Source organism: Callithrix jacchus, chromosome 22 (genome assembly GCF_049354715.1).
Source record: "Callithrix jacchus isolate 240 chromosome 22, calJac240_pri, whole genome shotgun sequence".
NCBI lineage: Eukaryota > Metazoa > Chordata > Mammalia > Primates > Cebidae > Callithrix > Callithrix jacchus.
In genome coordinates, this window is record NC_133523.1 from 16,043,434 (window position 1) to 16,064,021 (window position 20,588).

Consider the following 20,588-nt stretch of genomic DNA (forward strand, 5'->3'; position numbering starts at 1 on the left):
TTAGTGTAAGATGTCAGGAAGGAGGCCAGTTTCCGCTTTCTGCACATGGCTAGCCAGTTTTACCAACACCATTTATTAAACAGGGAATTCTTTCCCCATTGCTTGTTTTTGTCAGATTTGTCAAAGATCAGATGGTTTTAGATGTGTGGCATTGCCTCTGAGGCCTCTGTTCTGTTCCATTGGTCTACATCTCTGTTTTGGCAAGAGTAACATGCTGTTTTGATTACTGTAGCCTTGTAGTATAGTTTGAAATCAGGTAGTGTGATGCCTTCAGCTTTGTTCTTTTTGCTTAGGATTGTCTTGGCCATGTGGGCTCTCTTTTGGTTCCATATGAAGTTTAAGGTGTTTTTTTCCAGTTCTGTGAAGAAGGCCATTGGTAGCTTGATGGGGATAGCATTGAATCTATGAATTACTTTGGGCAATATGGCCATTTTCATGATATTGATTCTTCCTAGCCATGAGCATGGAATGTTTCTCCACCTGTTTGTGTCCTCTCTCATTTCATTGAGTGGTGGTTTGTAGTTCTCCTTGAAGAGGTCCTTTACATCCTTTGTTAGTTGAATTCCTAGGTATTTTATTCTCTTTGTAGCAACTGTGAATGAGAGTTTGCTTATGATTTGGCTCTCTGTTAGTCTGTTATTGGTGTATAGAAATGCTTGTGATTTCTGCACATTGATTTTGTATCCTGAGACTTTGCTGAAGTTGCTTATCAGTTTCAGGAGATTTTGGGCTGAGACGATGGGGTCTTCTAAATATACAATCATGTCATCTGCAAATAGAGACAATTTGACTTCCTCCTTTCCTGAGTACCCTTTATTTCCTTTTCTTGCCTGATTGCTCTGGCTAGAACTTCCAATACTATATTGAATAGGAGTGGTGAGAGAGGGAATCCTTGTCTAGTGCCAGATTTCAAAGGGAATGCTTCCCGTTTTGGCCTATTCAGTATGATATTGGCTGTAGGTTTGTTGTAAATAGCTTTTATTGTTGTGAGATATGTTCTTCAGTACCTAGTTTATTGAGAGTTTTTAGCATAAAGAGCTGCTGAATTTTGTCGAAGGCCTTCTCTGCATCTATTTAGATATGTGGTTTTTGTCTTTGGTTCTATTTACGTGGTGGATTATGTTTATAGATTTGTGTATGTTGAACCAGCCTTGCATCCCTGGAATGAAGCCTACTTGATCGTGATGGATAAGCTTTTTGATGTGCTGTTGCAGTCGGTTTGCCAGTATTTTATTGAAAATTTTTGCATCTATCTATGTTCATCATGGATATTGGCCTGAAGTTTTCTTTTTTTGCTGAGTCTTTGCTGGGTTTTGGTATCAGAATGATGTTGGTCTCCTAAAATGATCTGGGAAGGATTCCCTCTTTTGTATTGTTTGGAATAGTTTCAGAAGTGTTTTAATACCAAAGATGTGTGGGAGCATATCTGTTTTAAGCAATAATACTTTAAAATTGTTCTAAAGAAGTAGATGTGTTTCCCAGGTACTAAACAAGCAGTTCAAAGTAGACAGGGAAGAGAAATGGCTATCAGTGTTGTACGGCTCAACAGGCAACACTTGCTGCTTTCTACATTGGCTCTACTTGTAAGACTCTGGAGATTCCACTAGAAATACTTGTATTTAAAGGGTAACTATGTGAGGAAATGATATCTTAATTTGCTTGACTATAAGAACCACTTCGCTATAAATAATTATATTAAAACATCATATTATACCCTTAAATAATGTAGATTAAGAAAACTAAAATGAACCAAAAAAGCTACAATTATTTGTGTTTAGTAAACCACAAGTTTCAGGTTTCACCCTTGTACATTTCACCCACTATCTAGAAAAAAAATAGGCATTTGGCACTGAGGAATAATTCAGAGCAGCAACTCCTAGGGGAGAACTAGATGGCTGGGTTGATGAATAAAAAGAACTAAAGCATCTCTGAACGTAATTACTTCTGACACTGATCAAGGCATTTGAAGCGGGCTTGTTCTTTCTGCCTTCCACACCCTCCTCAGGCTGAACAAGGTGTTTTTTAACCACTTTGCGAATTATAGCTGTTTTCATTCCTGTGATAATTATTCCCTATTTCACAAAAATGCCTTTCTGTAACATCTTGAAAATGTTACCCAAATAGTCTGTCTTGAGGTACCCTCTAGTGATAATATTAAAGATCATAATCAAACACAGTTCTATGCCTGAGTGTCAGGATGTGCCCAGAGCAGCAGGACCATTTGACACTTTGGGTTTAGGTTGTGATCCACCAAAAAAAAAAAAAAATTAAACTAATATTTCTATCTAGGGAAATCCTGACAAGTAATTTTTTAACAAGTTCACTTAATTATAAAGCTTCAAAAATATGTAGTAAAAAAACTAATAGATCATGTTAATTACCTGAGACTTTTCAGGGGAAAAAAGCTATAAAAAAAGCAAAAAAGAAAGAAAATGAGAGACAGAAAGTATCCTTAACTAATATTTTAAAGGTAAGGTTCCTTATTAATACTATTTTTCAAAATTACATTATCAGATTAGCATTCACTTCCTACTCATCTCCTGAAGTCATCTCACTAAAAATTACATGTTCAAAACAACTCGATGAGCTTATTTTATTTTCTATGAGTGTATGTTTTGACTTACTTCATTAATTTTTTTGAAATGGAACTGTTAGCTTTTAATGTTAATGCAAGGGCTTCCTTATATTCTAATTCGGTTGTAACCTTTTCATAAGCAGTTTCCATTTTGGAGAGTTCACATTTCACGTGGTGGAGTGCGAGTTTCTTCTTATTTAGTGAAGCTGCCTTATCCTTGTTTAACTGCTCTAAATGTTTTTCATATTCTGCTTCTTTCTAAAACAAATAAAAAGTATACACTTTTAAAACAATTGTAACCTAATTATCAGATATTTGTTGTCTTCCATTTTGAGTCAGTGGTTCAGAGAACAATTTTAAATCCATTGAAAAAGGCTGAAGGTTAAAATATTTATCAACAATATTAACAAAACTAATAACTGAACTCAGAATTCAGTCTGATTTATAAACATTAAAATCATTATTATGTTAGTATTAATGTAATCTGGTTATATAAAAAGTAATATAATCCATTTTTAATTTTCTTTTTGAGACAAAGTCTAGCTCAGTTGCCAGGCTAAAGTCCAGTGGCATGATCTCAGCTCACTGCAACCTCTGCCTCCTGGGTTGAAGTGACTCCCCTGCCTCAGCTGCCCCAGTAGCTGGGGTTACAAGCATGTGGCTCCACGCTCAGCTAATTTTTGTATTTTTAGTAGAGATGGGGTTTTGCCATGTTGCCCAGGATGGTCTCGATCTACTGACCTCGTGATCCACCGACCTTGGCCTCCCAAAGTTCTGGGATTACAGTCGTGAGCCACATTTATCATTTTAAAAACTGAGCAATGAACAATGTAGCTTAAGACCAATTCAAAAGTATCACATAATTTCCAAATCACAATTTTATCTTCTGCCAACTAGTCTTAATAATCAAATGACTCTATAGTGAGGGTCATTACTCTGAAAGGTTGATTTTGTTATAATAATAATAAAAATTTAAATATTTAAAAGGGAAAAGAGATGTCATTTTTTTTCTAAAAATCTACAAGGCAGATTGTTATAAGAGATGCAGAGGAAATACAATATATACATACCCAAAATATAATTTGCAGTGAAAGGAATGAAAGCATATTACAGATAAACTTACCTGATTTTAAAAACTAACCTGTAAATGGGTTTCTTCTAATTTTTCTAATGCCTGCTTTGCCATTTCTTCTAGCTCTGATTTATATTCTTGTACTGTATCAAGTTCTATCATACTGTTTTCCATATGTGTGTTAAGATTTGGTATTTCTTCTTCTAACATCTTTTTATCCTCCTCAAGTTTTTCACATTCCTGTTGCACTTTTTTCATAGATAATAACTCCTGCTGAATAACCTGATTGTCTTCAGCCAAACTGGCATGTTTTGAAGATAGAGCTTCCTTCTCTGCTATAAGATCATCCAACTGCATGAATAAAATAATACAGCTTGATAATGAAGTCGGCTGAGAATAATACAGAACCAACAGCAAATTTTGAAATGCGTTTACTTAAAATAAAATATTATCTATAATGTAGTAGATTCTTCAAATATGAACCCCTAAATTACTCAGCATTTCAAGAACAAAATCAAGGCCACAAAGTTAAGTCACAGAATTATATTCCTTGCTATTATCATCTCTGCCACAGAACTTTCCCACTTGATCTTACTTTCACTTTTCTGAGAGTTTATTTTGTTCCTTTTTAAATGGCACTAAGTTATGTTGATAAAAAGTGTCTCACCCCCTTCTCTCATTATCATTTCCCATAATTTGTCAGAAAGTTTTCAGAAATATAATATTGAGTTATTTAGGTCAAAGTTAATAAATTGCTTCAAAAGAGAAGCTATTTTCATCCCTTTAAAAAATAGAATATTGGTCAACCTTACTGACTCCCTTCTCATGAATAGAATGCTGTAAACGGGATACCATGTGGCTTCTCTATCTCAGACTACTTTTCCTTTGAACTGAACCCCCAGATTGTGAGAAAACTCAGGCCACAAAGAGAGCGTGGGAGTGCCAGTGTTCATGCTGCCTGCCCCAATCAAGGTTCCAGTCAATGGCCAGCATCAATCATTGTTCCAGCCAATGGCCAGCATCAACCACGTGGGTGAGCCAAGCTTCAGAGGCTTCCATTTCCCCAACTCATCAGCTGTTCCTGGGGAAGCTGAGGGAAGCAGAAACAAGCTTTCCTGGCCAAGCTTTTTCCAAACCACAGATTCATGAACAAAATTAACTTTTTTTTTTTTTTTTTTTTAAGCCACAGAACTCTGGGTAATTGATAGAAAAATAAGTTTTAAAAAGGGACAACAGAAAACATAAACTATGCAGTAGAAAAGAGTGCCCTTTTAAGTAGGACCTAGTAAATGCTGAGATTGATTTACTGATGACAATCATTATCGAGAAGCAGCAGATAACCAGGAGAGAGACATAAGCTGGTGAGGAGGAACTTTTCCTGAAACCCCCTTCAATTATAAGCTCTGATAACAAGGCAAGGGTGTCTCTTTAGAATTTTCCCTCAAGTTAGGAAATAAACTAGGGTGCAAGAAGACATGAAATTTAAAAAAACAACTAGAAATATTTGGTCACATGACTAAAATAAGACCCTTACCTGATTTCTGTTAAATAAAATTCTAAAGAAGAAGCTTTAAGTATTTATTCATCAATCTAGTATTTCATTTTCATTTTCTTTTTCTCAACCAGGAAATAAGGGGAACATTATGGAATTGTTTTTAATCTTCGCAGAAGTAAAATAAGCATAGCACACTTTGAGTGTTAAGAAAGCCAATGCAACGTTTCCTTTACCTTACTTCAAGCTTGTTTGTGTGGACCAGTGAAGACCATCCCATCACTATGTTATACCACAATGCTTCTCTATAGCACACACTTTGGCTCTGGAAATTTGAAATTCAAAATACTCATCTACTATTTGTCTCTGATAAATTGCCTAAGCATTACCTGATTATTTAGTGCTGCACTCCTAAAAGTTTTCCTTGAAATGAGTTCATTTTTTTTTTTATTCTAAGAATTCTCTACTGAGCTAGAAAGCAGAGCTTTGCATCTCTGTTTCAGTGAAAGGAGGTCAGTACAGGGAACTGTGGTTTCTGAGGATGCAGGATCTGCACCAAGAAAAGAATGAGCCACAGTGCTACACAGAGAACCAGCTACCAGGTGGAAAGAGGATCTGTGAACTGACAGATGATGACTCCACTTGATTTCCACAGAGGAAAGCTGACAGCTCTGACTTACACTTCTCATTCCTGGATGGTACACATCTGTGGATAATTCTATGAATTATAATGAGTTAGTAAAGCATAATGCACTAAATGGTAGCTATGTCAGCAGATCCTGTGACCAAAATTTACTGAAAATGAAACTAAAGAGGGAGGCACTAGATAAGAGACTAATGTTTGAATGGAGAAAAAAAGAAATAAGGCCAGGCGCGGTGTCCCATGCCTGTAATCCCAGCACTTTGGGAGGCTGAGGCGGGTGGATCATGAGGTCAGGAGATCGAGACTATCCTGGCCAACATGGTGAAACCCCGTCTCTACTAAAAATAGAAAAATTAGCTGGGCATGGTGGCGTATGCCTGTAGTCCCAGCTACTTGGGAGGCTGAGGCAGGAGAATTGCTTGAACCCGCGAGGCAGAGGTTGCAGTGAGCCATGATTGTGCCACTGTACTCCAGCCTGGCGCCTGGCGACAGAGTGAGATTCTGTCTCAAAACAAACAAACAAACACCAGAAATAAACTCTGTCTTGTAAGCCTGACTTCCCATAATGTCTTAGAGTAAGTAAGGTATAAGCTGGCTACAGAATCCTTTGAGATACAAAAGGTGAACTTAAAGATATCTCACTACATTTGACTTTTATCCTCATATAAGACAACATGGTAATATGCAACCTGATTGAAAAATCTTTTCATTAAATTTGATTTGGGCTGGGCACGGTGGCTCAAGCCTGTAATCACAGCACTTTGGGAGGCCGAGGTGGGTGGATCACAAGGTCAACAGATCGAGACCATCCTGGTCAACATGGTGAAACCCCGTCTCTACTAAAAATACAAAAAATTATCTGGGCATGGTGGCGCGTGCCTGTAATCCCAGCTACTCAGGAGGCTGAGGCAGGAGAATTGCCTGAACCCAGGAGACGGAGGTTGCAGTGAGCCGAGATCGCGCCATTGCACTCCAGCCTGGGTAACAAGAGCGAAACTCCGTCTCAAAAAAAAAAAAAAAAAAAAAATTTGGTTTGGTCCTGGCATAAGAATACACATAAGGAAACAAAAAATTGATAATCTTATAATAAACCTGCACATTTACAGTCAATTGATTTTATACAAGGCTAACAAAAGGACAAAATGGGAAAAGAACAGTCTTTTTGGCAAATGGTGCTGGGACAACTGAGTATTCCCATGCAGAAAAATAAATGAAGTTGGACTCTCACCAAATATCATGTTTAAAAACGGACTCAAAATAAATCAGTTAACTGTAACAGCTAAAACTATAAAACTGTCAGAATAAAACGTCAACATAAGTCTTTGTGACTGCATTAGGCAGTGTTCTCATAGCTATGACTTCCAAGAAAAAATGGATTCAGTGGACTTCAAAACTGAAAACTGCTGTGCCTCAGAAGACACTATCAACAAGTGAAAAGGCAAGCCACTGGTGGAAGAAAATATCTGAAAATCACGTATCTGATAAGGGACTTACATATATACGATATATAAAGAACAAGATAACCCAATTTAAAAAATGGGCAAAGATTTTGAATAGATATTTCTGCAAAGAAAATATAAAGATGGATTATAAGCACATTACTAGATGCTTAATGTAATTAGTCATCAGGAAACCACCATGTGGTATCACTTCACGCCATAGGATGAAATCTTTGTTCAATAAAAAAGAGAAAATGTGTGTCAGCAAAAATGGAAAGAAATTAAAGCTTTTATACAATGCTGCTGGGAGTGTAAAGTGGTAGATGTACTTTGAAAGACAAACTGGCAGCTCCTCAAAAGGTGATGCATGAAGTGACCATATGATCCAGAAATTCCAGCTGTAAGTATCCACTCAAGAAAAACGAAAAGATATGCAAGCACAAAAACGCATACATAAATGTTTACAGCAGCATTATTAATAAGAGTCAAAAAAGGGGAAAGAATCCAAAGGTCCATCACCTTTGCGTGGGAAAGAACCCAAAAGTCCATTCACCAGATGAATGGGCAAATAACATGTTTGATGTCTCCATACAATGGAATATTATTCAGCAATAAGAAGAAATTAAGTACAGATACTGAAAGAAGCAGGAGACAGCAAAATGCTTAGGCAGATATGGAAGGGTCTCTGGAGAACCTCCAACCGCCCCTCAAGTGTTTACACCAGAGATTTCCTGCAGACAAGAGAAGAACCTGCACAGGGTCTTGCCTGGACATGCCGGTAGCAGACTGGAGGTCCACATGCACTGGGGAAATGTGGTGGAGCCACCAGGAATTCACACCTTATGCAGGGGAGCCTGGCCTCTTCAGCTCATGTGTGGTGGTCCTGATATTCAATTGTGAGGTGAAAATCTGTTTGCAGGACCCCTTTCTTGGCTGAGAGCTTTCCTTTCACTTAATAAATTCCGTCCTCCCCATGCTTCAATGTGTCTGCATGCCTAATTTTTCCTGGTCATGAGACAAGAGCCCAGATTTAGCTGAACCAAAGGGCAAAAACCCTGCATCAATATCTGTTACAACATAGATGCAGCATGGAAACTTTTGCTAAATAAAACAAGTCAGTCACAGTAGACTAATTGATTTTTATTTCAGAGGCTTATAGGAGAATCTATATAAAGAAGGTGGTGGTTCCCTCGGGCTGAGGGAGGAAGGCTAGTGAAGATGGCTAAATGATGTGGGGTTTACTTTTAGGGTGATGAAAAGATTTACTTTTGATTTAGGTTCTAAAATGAATTGTAATTATTATTGCATAACTCTCTGAACATACTAAAAGTCAACAAATTGTGTATTTCAAATGAGTCAATTGCATGGCCTGTTATTTCTCAATAAATCTGTTACCTATCCCCCCCAAATTTATTTGGTACTAGTGATCTGGAAAACTCTGCCCCTACCACAAAAGCTCTCTCTTTCCCTCCCCCACAAAGAGGCTCCCTTATCTCTCACTTTACATACCGGCCCTAGCCCTCCCGCCACCCAGCTTCCTGCCCAGCAGTTCAAACTGACCAACGGTTGCCCACCACCTCGGTTTTTGGCTTCCCCACCCCCCAGCCCTTCAGCCCCCTATAAAACAACCCTGCCCCTCTGAGCAGCGCGGCCATTTTTCCTTTTCGTCCCAGCTGGCCCGCCTGGAGGCTCTTTTCTCTCAATAAAGCCTGAACTTAAGGAATTTCCTCTAACCTGTGGTCCAGTTTTTTCCGAACGAGCTCAGTATTCCCGCAGAGGGTAGGTCGGACAAATGGTGCCGGAAACCCGGGAGCTGGGGCCATTGGCCCGGCCATGGCCCCCCTCCCCGACCTACCCAACACTGGCCCTGCCACCTCCACGTTCCGATTAAGGTAAGCCAAGTTTTTCTTGCTTTGCCTTCCCCCGCTTCCCGTCTCCTCTTCCTATGGCATGGTGCAGTTGCTCCCTCTCCGGCGTTCCGCATGGACTCCTTGCCTAGTCTCGGCCGAGCCAAGGTAGTCTTCCATTCCGGCTCCAGGAGCCTTCCGAGGGACAGCCGCCAGACGGGGGACGCCCCTCTGACCGCTTCCCTTTCCGTACTTAATTGTACTCCGGGGAATTTGCAACGAACGGGGACGCCTTTTCGTTGCATCTGCCCATCCGCGCCGGAGTCTGTAGCTGCGCCTGCCATGGGAAATTCGAAGTCCAAAATACCTCTGAGCACCCCCCTCGAATGCTTGCTGTGAAATTTCACCAAATTGGGATATTCCCAAACCCTCAGAAAGAAAAAGCTTATTTTCCTGTCCCAGGTGGCTTGGCCCCAATACAAACTCAGTAACCAGTCACATTGGCCCCCGACTGGCACTTTTGATTTCAACACCCTCCGAGATCTTGATGATTTTTGTCGCCGCGCAGGCAAGGACAATGAAATTCCTTACGTCCAGGCTTTTTGGGACCTCCGTACCCACCCCGACCTATGTTCTTCGTGCTCCACCTACCAAATCCTCTTATCTCGAACCCCCCCGTAAATCTTCCTCCACTACCTCTCCCCCTCCCTACTCCTCACCGGAGGATCTGCCTGAACATCTGTCCTCTCCTGCCAATCTCAGCAACCACTCGCCATCAACGGCACGCCCTTCCCCTACTCCCTCTGCACCTACCTCAGAGGCCATGCCTCGCTCTCCCTCTACTCCCTCCGAGCCCCCTCCCTCAGAGGCCGCACTTCCTCTTGCCTCTCTGGTGGCGGCCCACACCCGCCCCCACCAACCAACTATCCTGGCCCCACTCCGAGAAGTAGCAGGCACAGGTTTAATCAGGGTCCATGTTCCTTTCTCACTCCAAGACCTGTCCCAAATTGAGAAACGTTTAGGATCTTTCTCAGCCAACCCGTCCACCTATATTAAGGAATTCCAATACCTCACTCAAACATAAGAAGCCCTAGTCTGGTATACTCGACTAGATCCAGACTCCCAAAATGGGGCCACTGTATTAGCCTCCCATTTTATCTCCCAATCAGCACCCGACATAAGAAAGAAACTAAAGAAAGCAGAAGAGGGGCCAGAGACTCCCATCCAAGACCTGGTAAAAATGGCCTTTAAAGTATTCAATGCCAGGGAAGATGCGGCTGAGGCTGCCCGCCAAACTCGCATGAAGCAGAAGGCTGCCCTCCAGACCCAAGCCCTAGTGGCGGCTCTAAGGCCGGCAGGGAACCAGAAGCCCAAGGCCGAAACCCATGTCCCTCCGGGGGCATGTTTCAAATGTGGAAAGGAAGGACACTCGTCCCGAGCCTGTCCACAACCACGGCCACCAACTAAGCCTTGCCCTATCTGTCAGCTCCCGGGACACTGGAAGTCAGACTGCCCCAGCTTCCCCAGGGTGCCGGTTCCTCAAAACAGACACACTGGCGTTACGCAGCCGGCGGTCACCCTCGGTAGGGAGGAGCCTGCTTGCCAGGAGCTGACCTCCGAGGGAACTCCATTCCCCAGTCTATTAGGGCTGCTAGATGACTAGCGGGGCCCTGGCTTTCCGACTCCGGTTACCCTCGCCTAGCCTAGGGTCACAAGACATGGGGGCTACCTACTCCACACTTCCTTCCTATTCTGGTCATCTCACTCCTTCCCAGGTCTCGGTCATGGGAATCGACGGGACCCCGAGTATCCCCTACCAAACCCCACCACTCATGTGCTCATATAACTCCACTCCATTCACCCCCTCCTTTTTAGTAATCCCCACCTGCCCAGTTCCCCTTCTGGGGCGAGACATCCTTTCAAAGCTGAAGGCCGTCATAACCTTCCCCACCACCAGCCCACACAGCCTTTTTCTCCTAGCCCTCAATACTATGCCTCAGAACTCCAGGCCCTCCAGTCTACCCCCGGGGTACGGTTCAAGGATGACTGGGCCTTCAAGCATAACCTCCTCATCCTCCCTGAAAAGTAAAGGTACCAGATAATCCAAGACACCCATAATTCACTCCACATTGGGCCTAAAGCCTTATACCGGTTCCTCAATCCACTTTTCCACCCCCACCACCTCCTCAGTACCATACAGGAAGTCCAGTCCTCCTGTACTGTCTGCGCGAAAACTAATTCCCAGGGTTCCTGTCATCCCCGGCGCCAGCTTCATCAGCTATGCGGGTTCCTACCAGGCGAAGACTGGCAAATTGATTTCACCCATATGCCAAAGCACAAACAGTACTAGTATCTGCTAACCATTGTTGACACTTTTTCAGGCTGGATTGAAGCTTACCCCACAGCCTCTGAGTCTGCCGGGACAGTAGCCACTCATCTCATTCAAGACATCATCCCACGCTTTGGACTCCCGGCTACCATACAGTCAGACAACAGCCCAGCCTTTATCTCCAAAGTCACTAATGCCGTTTCTACCTCTCTAGGAATTCAGTGGAAGCTACACGCCGCCTACCATCCTCAGTCCTCTGGTAAGGTGGAACGGGCCAATGGCCTAATAAAGGAGCATCTGACCAAGCTCATGCTTGAGCTCTGCCAATCCTGGGTAACCTTACTTCCTATCACCCTCACCAGGGTAAGAGCAGGCCCCCGGGGCCCATCACAGCTTAGCCCATTTGAGCTGCTGTATGGTTGCCCCTTCCTACTTTCAACTCCCCCACCGCCCAAGACCACTCCTCTAGACAGCTACCTCCCCTACTTTACTCTCCTTGGCAGCCTTCTCCGAGAACACGCCAACGCTTCTCTTCCCCAACCCACCCAGCCATCTGAAAATACACAGAAAGTCTCCCCCAGGGACTCAGTTCTTATCAGGTCCCTCTCCCCAAAGCCCCTCGCCCCGAAGTGGGAAGGACCATACACAGTCCTCCTTACCACTCCATCAGCTATAAGAATTGCTGAAATCCCACCTTGGGTTCACCTCTCTCGGGTAAAAAAGGCCCCTCATGGACTCTCCTTATGCTGGAAGGCTGTTCCTACTGGCCCTTTATCTGTCAAACTTACCAGGGCCTAGCAGCCACACCCCCTACAGATGGAGATTCTTCCTAACTGAAAACTATACCAAAACCACCTTCATCTGTAATACCCCCCATACAGCCACAACCACCTTCTTGCAACTTCCGACTGCCCCGCAGCCGGATGCCAAAGTGCCATATAGCTGAACTTCACCAAATTCCACAACGTCCATACTACTATACCTGTCATGTGCTTCAACCATGACCAACCATCAGGAGCATGCAATAATACTCCTTGGCGCTCCTGCATGGGATGTACTTGGATGGGCTGTCGAATACATATAGCTATCGAGTCCACAGTACCTGCCCGATCTCAGCTCAAAATCATCCCAGATGTAGATGGAGAAGGAAACACCATTATCGGTTCTACACGATATTCCCTTCTCATACCTGACCCCTGGGACAACCGGTGGAAAAGCCCCCAGAAAGCTGCCGTGTATGACCACATAGATACCAAATATCCCTCTTCCCACCTGTACATCTGGCGGGCATACGTACATACAGTCCACCAAGTCCACTCTGACATTAGCCTACAAGAAAAATCTCTGAATGACCAATTGCAACCACATTCGCCTCCGTTTTCCTGGTTAACCTTTCTCCAAGAAGGAATCAAGTTAGCTAACCTCTCAGGATTAACTGACCTAACCTCATGCCTCATGTGTGCCTTCTTAGGACAGACTCCCTTCGTTGCAGTCCCCTACCCCATCCCTCTCAACCTTTCAGCCTCAACTTCTTCCTTCTCCCCCGTCAGGGAAGTCGATCTCTACACTCCACCTGATTTTGAACAGCTACCTGTGTGCTATTCCCTAGGCCGAAACTTCCCTAGCTGTAACAGAACTATACAGGTAACCACTAATGTAACAGCCCCACGAGGAACGTTTTTCGGGTGTAACAAGACCTTAACAAAAACTCTCTACATTGGCCTTTCCTCATCTCTTTTATGCCTCCCGGTAACCCTAGTCCCTCGACTCACTATATATTCCCCAGCCGAATTCCAGATGCTGCAAGCTCCCCATCGCCGCACCCGACGAGCTGCCTTCCTACCCATTGCCGTTGGAGTCTCCCTTGCTGGTTCAGCACTTGCAGCAGGATTAGGAGGGGCACTAGTCCACTCTCACCTGGCCATAGCCCGACTGACCTCAAAACTCCAAGCGGCTATTGATGACTCTACTGAGTCTTTAGCATCACTCCAACGACAGATCACCTCAGTTGCCCAAGTTGCCTTGCAGAACCGAAGAGCCCTGGACCTGCTCACTGCTGAATGAGGAGGGACCTGTATCTTCCTACAGGAAGAGTGCTGTTACTACATCAATGAATCCGGCCTAGTAGAAACCTGAATCGAGAGCCTCCAGAAACTCAAAACTAGCCTGCAGAGTCAGAAGTTCTCGGCTGAAGCCACAGCGTGGTGGTCTTCCTCTATGTATACCCTCTTGTCCCCGTTGCTTGGGCCCCTAGCAGCCGTTTGCCTAATCTTACTTATTGCTCCTTGCTTTCTACAGTTCCTACAGCGGCGCTTTCAAGAACTGACTCGAGTCACCATCCACCAGATGCTGCTCCAACCCTACCCTGAACGAGTGCAAGGAACAGACCTCTCCCCGAACACCCAGGCTCCTTAGGAAAAGAAACCTCTTCAGAACCCCCCGTCGACCCCTGTCAGCAGGAAGTAGCCAGAGAGACAACCGACGCCCCTGACCCCCTCTTTTTCTTTTAAGGAGTCGGGAATGTTTGGAAAACTCTGCCCCTACCGCAAAAGCTCTCTCTCTCCCCCACAAAGAGGCTCCCTTATCTCTCACTTTACATACCGGCCGTAGCCCTCCCGCCCAGCAGTTCAAACTGACCAACAGTTGCCCACCACCTCGGCTTTTGGCTTCCCTACCCCCCAGCCCTTCAGCCCCCTATAAAACAACCCTGCCCCTCTGAGCGGCGCGGCCATTTTTCCTTTTCGTCCCAGCTGGCCCGCCTGGAGGCTCTTTTCTCTCAATAAAGCCTGAACTTAAGGAATTTCCTCTAACCTGCAGTCCGGTTTTTTCCGAACGAACTCAGTATTCCCACAGAGGGTAGGTCGGACATGTACTGCTTGGTTTCAGATCACTGGTCAAGGCTCAAGACATAAGAGAATACGCAGCATGTCCTTTTAATATAAAAAATTATGTATTTTAAAAACTGTCCTTTTCATTAATATCAAGTCTGTAATAAAATTAAATGAAAATTCAGAAAAATCTTTTACTGCTTAAAGCACTGAGAGATTTATAACAAGGAATAAGACCTTGTTTTCTTTTGCCGCAATTTCTATCTAAAGCGTCTGGGGAATCATACCCTTCAAACTGTAAAATCTCATCAGATGGGTTTTATTAACTCTTATAACGTGGTTTATTTTCTAACCTGATTCTGGTACAGCATCACAGACAGCAGAAGCTGAAGGAAATAAAAATATTTTACCCCAAAATAGATTTTTTTGACATATTTTGAAATGGCTGCCGCAGGGCCAGGACCAAGAAATTGAAATGGCCCCATGAAGCTGTCTTCTGTGGGGAAAACGGCATCTGTGAAAAGTCTTCATTAATGTAGCCCAATCTCTCCCGCTCTGGATCTTCCCAGATCTACGGAAGATTAACTAAGGGCCTAATGCATTTCAAGTCTGAAAAGATCCGTTTACCCTGTTTTCTCTGAAGACTGCCAGCTATGAGGGTTTATCTACATAATAAAAACCTTGGCCTCCATAACTACCTTATCTTAAGGCTTTCCTTTCTACTGTTTTCAAGTTTTAGACAACAACTTAACTTTCTTTACCAATAGTCACCTAAAAAATCTCTAAAACCCACCTATGGCTTGTTAGCCACTTCTTTTTGATGTCCCACTTTCAAGCTGAACCAAATATGCCTTCCTCATATTGATTTATTTTTCCCTACAATTAATTTCTGTCTGCTGGAAACGTACAGAGTCAAACTGTAAGGTGACTGTCTCATAAAATATCCTCAGGATCTCTCGAGATTGTGTAACCTAGAGCCACAGTCACCAGATTGGCTCAGAATAAACCTCCTTAAACATATTTTGGCAGAATTTGGATTTTTAAAATTATTAGTATTTCCCCAAATTATGTGATTTTTAATCCCAAACTGATTTAAAATTACCTTATGCTGAAATCTAAGTGATTCTATTATAAAGATACATGCATGTGTATTTCACTGCAGCACTATTCATAACAGCGAAGACACGGAATCAACCCCGATGTCCATCAGTGATAGGTGCGATAAAGAAAATGTGGGATCCATACACCATGGAATACTGTGGAACCATAAACATGAATGAGATCATGCTGTTTGCAGGGACAGGGATGAAATCAAAGCTGCTATCCTCAGCAAACTAATGCAGGAACAAAAAAACAAACACTGCATGTTCTCACTTATAAGGGAGCTGAATGATGAGAACACATGGACTCGGGGAGGGGAAGAAAAAATACGAGGGGCCGTTGGGGTTGGGAGGGAGAGGATCAAGATCAATAGCTAATGCATGTGTGGCTTTGTATCTAGGTGATGGATTGAGAGGTGCAGCAAACCCTCATGGCACACATTTACCTATGTAACAAACCTGCACATCTTGCACATGTAACTTAGACCTTAAGATAAAATAAATGTTTTTTTTTAAAATTTACCTTATGTTTTAGCTTATTAAGCAGAATATCCATTTTCAATTGATCTGTTTTTGAGTCTCCATGGAAACTTAACTCTTCGTTTCCAAATACATTTAACATATTTATTGTCATCTCTAGGAGTTTCTTATATCTGCAGAAATGTACAGAATTAGCAAGTCAAGTATTTTAAGAGTAAATATGTAATAATAGTTTAAACAGATATTACGGCATATCAAAGAAACACATCTATAAACTATGCTCCTCTCAGTTTCAACTAAGCATAGTTTGAAAGCATTCTATATGAAATTATAATCTTAGATTAATAATATGAAGAACAATTTTATGGCATATAAGGCAGGCAAAGTGCTAATATAACCACATAGTTGTTTTTATTTTATTTTTTTTGAGATGGAATTTCACTCTTGTTGCCAGGCTGTAGTGCAATGGTGCGATCTTGGCTCACTGCCACCTGTGCTTCCTGGGTTCAAGTGATTCTCCTACCTCCGCCTCCCAAGTAGCTGGGATTACAGGCATCCACCACCACACCAAGCTAATTTTGCAATTTTAAGTAGAGACGGGGTTTCATCATGTTGGTCAGACTGGTCTTGAACTCCTGACCTCAAATGATCCATCTGCCTTAGCCTCCCAAAGTGCAGGGATTACAGGCATGAGCCATCATGCCTTGGCCTAACCATACAGTTTTTATAAACTGTTCATATTAATTTTGGTATGCTAACATGAAATAACCCATTACTAAATATAAACCATACCTAAGAGATGAGTAACCAATATAAAAAAGTAAAACACGTATATGTTTCAAAAAGACACAAAAATACATTTTGATGCCTGTTGACCACAGTCTATAAAAAGAAAAAAAAGTACACACGAAAAGCATCAAGGCGATCATCGAATCCAGTTGTAGGAAATGTAAGAAAACATCTTTACTATCTGAGCCGATGAGAAAAAGAAAACCGGCAGTTTTAGAAAAATTATGATTTAAAGACTTTGAAGAAGAGAACTAGAGATCTTTGCTGACAGGTCGTCAGTGAAATGAAAGGGATACAAACCATGCAGAGAAAGGCAGTGACAGGAAAACATGGATCAGAATCAGAAAACCAACACAGGTGCTCAGTAGGTAAATGGAAAAGTAGCTGTGTTCAGGACTTCAAGGACACATTCTGTTTTGTTTTTCTAATCTATGATCAAACATGAATGGCCATTTTACTCCTTTTAAGTTATAGATACATTTACATACATATAATTTATTTCTGTGAAACAGAAGTTCAATAACATATATGCTTCATGTATACAATGGAGGTACTCATGTAAAATGAGTAAATTTCTATCATATTTTATATCTAAAAGAAAAAAAGCAGAAATGAAATATGAGCTACATATCAAGATGAATTCTGATGCTAAAGAATGTCACCAACACATGGACACAGAAAGGGGAGCACCACACACTGGGGTCTGTTTGTGGGGACTAGGGGATGGACAGTGGGGAATGGGGAGGTTGGGGAGGGATAACATGGGGAGAAATGCCGGATATAGGTGACGGGGGAACGGAGGCAGCAACCACCTTGCCACGTATGTACCTATGCCACCATCATACACGACTTGCGCATGTAGTCCAGAACCTGAGTAGAAAGAAAAGAATGCCATGAACAGGTCTTCTTTAAAGAAGAGGAATGCAGCAGAGAAGGACACTACAAAAGGAGGAAAAGATGACCAAAGACAGCAGAAATATCTTCAGAAATAAAAATTCGTACTGGATAATGAAGAGTGCAGCTGCCATCATGTGTCCAAGGCTTTGTGGTTATTGTTTTCAAAATCATTAAAGAATAAGTGTAATATTTTGACAGAAAATTTAAGACTGTGTTGTCAGTTTCTTTTTTTCACATATTTTTAATATAATGTTTTTCATCCCAACCTTGCTCCAGCAGCTCAGCTGGCTCCCTCCCCCATGACGCACATACCTATAATGTTGTGAGCTTCTAAAATAAATTTTAAAATAGAATTTAATTATGAAAATACAGACATAAAATGCATTTGTATCTATGTTTTAGTCAAGTAAAATTTTAGTTAAATCAATTAATAAATGGTTAAAATGTTCCACAATAGGAAAAGCATACCCAGTTCTCTCTTCTTCTAATTCATTATTTTTCTTTGTTGTTTGATTCACATTATACTCCAGTGATGATATTAACTCAAAAACTTTTAATTCTTCATTTAGTCTTTCAGGCTTAAAAAAAAAAGGTGTTTAAAATTATTTTTGTAAACTCTAGAGACACTCTTCTATCTCAAAAATACTGTTTCTCACAAGTTGATGAGTAATATGTAATTAGGCAGGTGGATAAAGTGCATTTTATAAACCTGATGCAAATAAGGGCAGATTTCAATAACAGTCACTCTTCTTAAAACAGCTAAAAACGACTAATACTTTCATCAGGATCTTTTCTGAAATTTAAAGTGCCAAAAATGTTAAAAAATAAAGATTTTACACATAAAATACTAAGGGTTAGTAAAAAAAAATTAAAAGTAACTATATTTACATTTTAGTTGTTAAAGATGCTCTAGAAACATTGTCATTAATAGTTTACGATAGTCCAGTTTTGTTAAACTACATCTTACTAAGATTATTTATAGAAAACTCTTATCTACTTCCCATTATCTTTTTGATCCTCATCTGTCTTCAGGCTGAGCTAACTCATTCTCTGTAAGTATTTACCCATGGGTTTCAGTTTTTCCTTCTCTTAACCATTTCTATTTAAATAAGGTTTATTTTTTTCTATAATAAACAAAAACCTAACTTTTGTCTACTTTTCGTGGTTTTCTATTACCGTTTCTCCCCTTCCACTGGACTCTTTGACACATGATCTCATCCAGAGATCTATTTCTCCTCATTTATTGTGGTTTTTTATACTGAAATCTGATTTGTAATAATTCCAATGAAGAAGTCCCAGGGTCACGAAAGTCTTTATCCTGCTTTCCTCAGCAGCAACTGCGAGCAGTGACCAAATGCACCCTCTGCTCCTCTGACCCCACTTCATTTCTAAATGCAGCAACTTCTCATGTTTACTGGAATCCCTTTGTATTCCATTTTAAAATTCTCTCGGGACTCCTAAAATCTCAAAACTTTGACCCAGATTCCCTAATCTACATTTCCAGCTCTGACCTTTTCAGTGAGGTCTCTTCATTCTAGTACACATATTACAGACAATATTCTCAACCACACACTCTTACATTGCTAGTTGGTGCAGATTACTTTTGTAGATAATGAATCTTGTCTATTTTATGTTGATTCTTATTGATGTTATTTTGAGCATAGTGTTGTTTTTTTTTTTTTAATCTCGGAGAGGGACAGTCTCACTCTTGGTATATTGACCAGTATACTTTGTCCTTTTTCCTTCTTTTTTGGACTAGTATACTTTGCTCTTTTCTTCTTTCTTTTTTTCTTTATTTTTGAGATGGAGTCACACTCAGTCATCTAGGCTAGAGTGCAGTAGCACCATCTCGGCTCACTGCAACTTCCACCTCCTGGGTTCAAGTGATTCTCCTGCCTCAGCCTCCCAAGTAGCTGGGACTACAGGTGCGTACCACCATGCCTAGCTAAATTTTGTATTTTTAGTAGAGACAGGGTTTCACCATATTGGCCAGGCTGTTCTTGAACTCCTAACCTCAGGTAACTCACCCACCTCAGCCTTCCAAAGTGTTGGGATTACAGGCATGAGCCACTGTGCCCAGCCCTTTTTCTATTTTTTTTTTTTTTTTTTTTGAGATGGAGTTTTACTCTTGTTACCCAGGCTGGAGTGCAATGGCGCAATCTCGACTCACTGTAACCTCCACCTCCTAGGTTCAGGCAATTCTCCAGCCTCCTGAGTAGCTGGGATTACAGGCACGTGCCACCACACCCAGCTAATTTTTTGTATTTTTAGTAGAGACGGGGTTTCACCATGTTGACCAGGATGCTCTCTATCTCTGGACCTCGTGATCCACCCGCATCGGCCTCCCAAAGTGCTGGGATTACAGGCTTGAGCCACCGCACCTGGCCCCCTTTTTCTCTTTTATACTAAAAACTTTTTCATGAAAATTAGATTATCAATTATTTGCCCTTGTTTTCTTTGAAGAATTCCCTTTTCCATAAATACACGGCATGATGAATCTCTTCTATGGTTTCTTTCAGGGGGACACTCAACTATATTACTGAAAAGCTCCAGTCAAGTAGAGGTCTTCCTTCTTCCCAATTGAGATTTTTTAAACTCAAAATGGTGTCCACCAAATGTCTTAAGGTAGCTTCTTGCTTAAAAATTCATGCAATAAGAACCTTCTGAAGAAGTTAGAGGCTATTGATTGATAGGGTTTAAAGCCTTCCCTTATTACATGTTTTATTTCCAAGAAAGACATCAAAGTGGCTAATAATTCTATGCCTGATGTCTAACTCACTTCTATGAAAATCTATATACAAAACATTCCATTTATGACACAGAGTCTCACTCTGTTACCCTGGCTGGAGTGCAGTGGCTTGATCACTGCTCACTGCAGCCTCGATATCCTGAGCTCAAGTGACCCTCCTACCACAGGCTCCCAGTGTAGCTGGGACTGCAGGTATACACCACCATGCCTCAGCTGTTAGTTTTTTTTTTTTTTTTTTGTAGAGACAGGGTCTCACTTATATTGTTCTGGCTGGTCTCAAATTCCTGGGCTCAAACGCTGCTGCTGCTTCAGCATCCCAAAGTGCTAGGGTTACTGGCATGAGCCACC

The 20,588-nt window shown here is 41.7% G+C and overlaps 1 protein-coding gene across 1 annotated transcript in view; it reads right to left on the reverse strand.

The window, feature by feature from the left end:
* The window catches only part of LOC103790453 (ankyrin repeat domain-containing protein 18B-like), a 59,304-nt gene that overhangs the window by 10,511 nt on the left and 28,205 nt on the right, over positions 1–20,588 (reverse strand). The window contains 4 exon segments of the mRNA XM_035283610.3: positions 2,625–2,833; positions 3,717–3,998; positions 15,849–15,978; positions 17,960–18,069. Of these exon segments, the coding sequence (XP_035139501.3) occupies positions 2,625–2,833; positions 3,717–3,998; positions 15,849–15,978; positions 17,960–18,069 (731 nt within the window).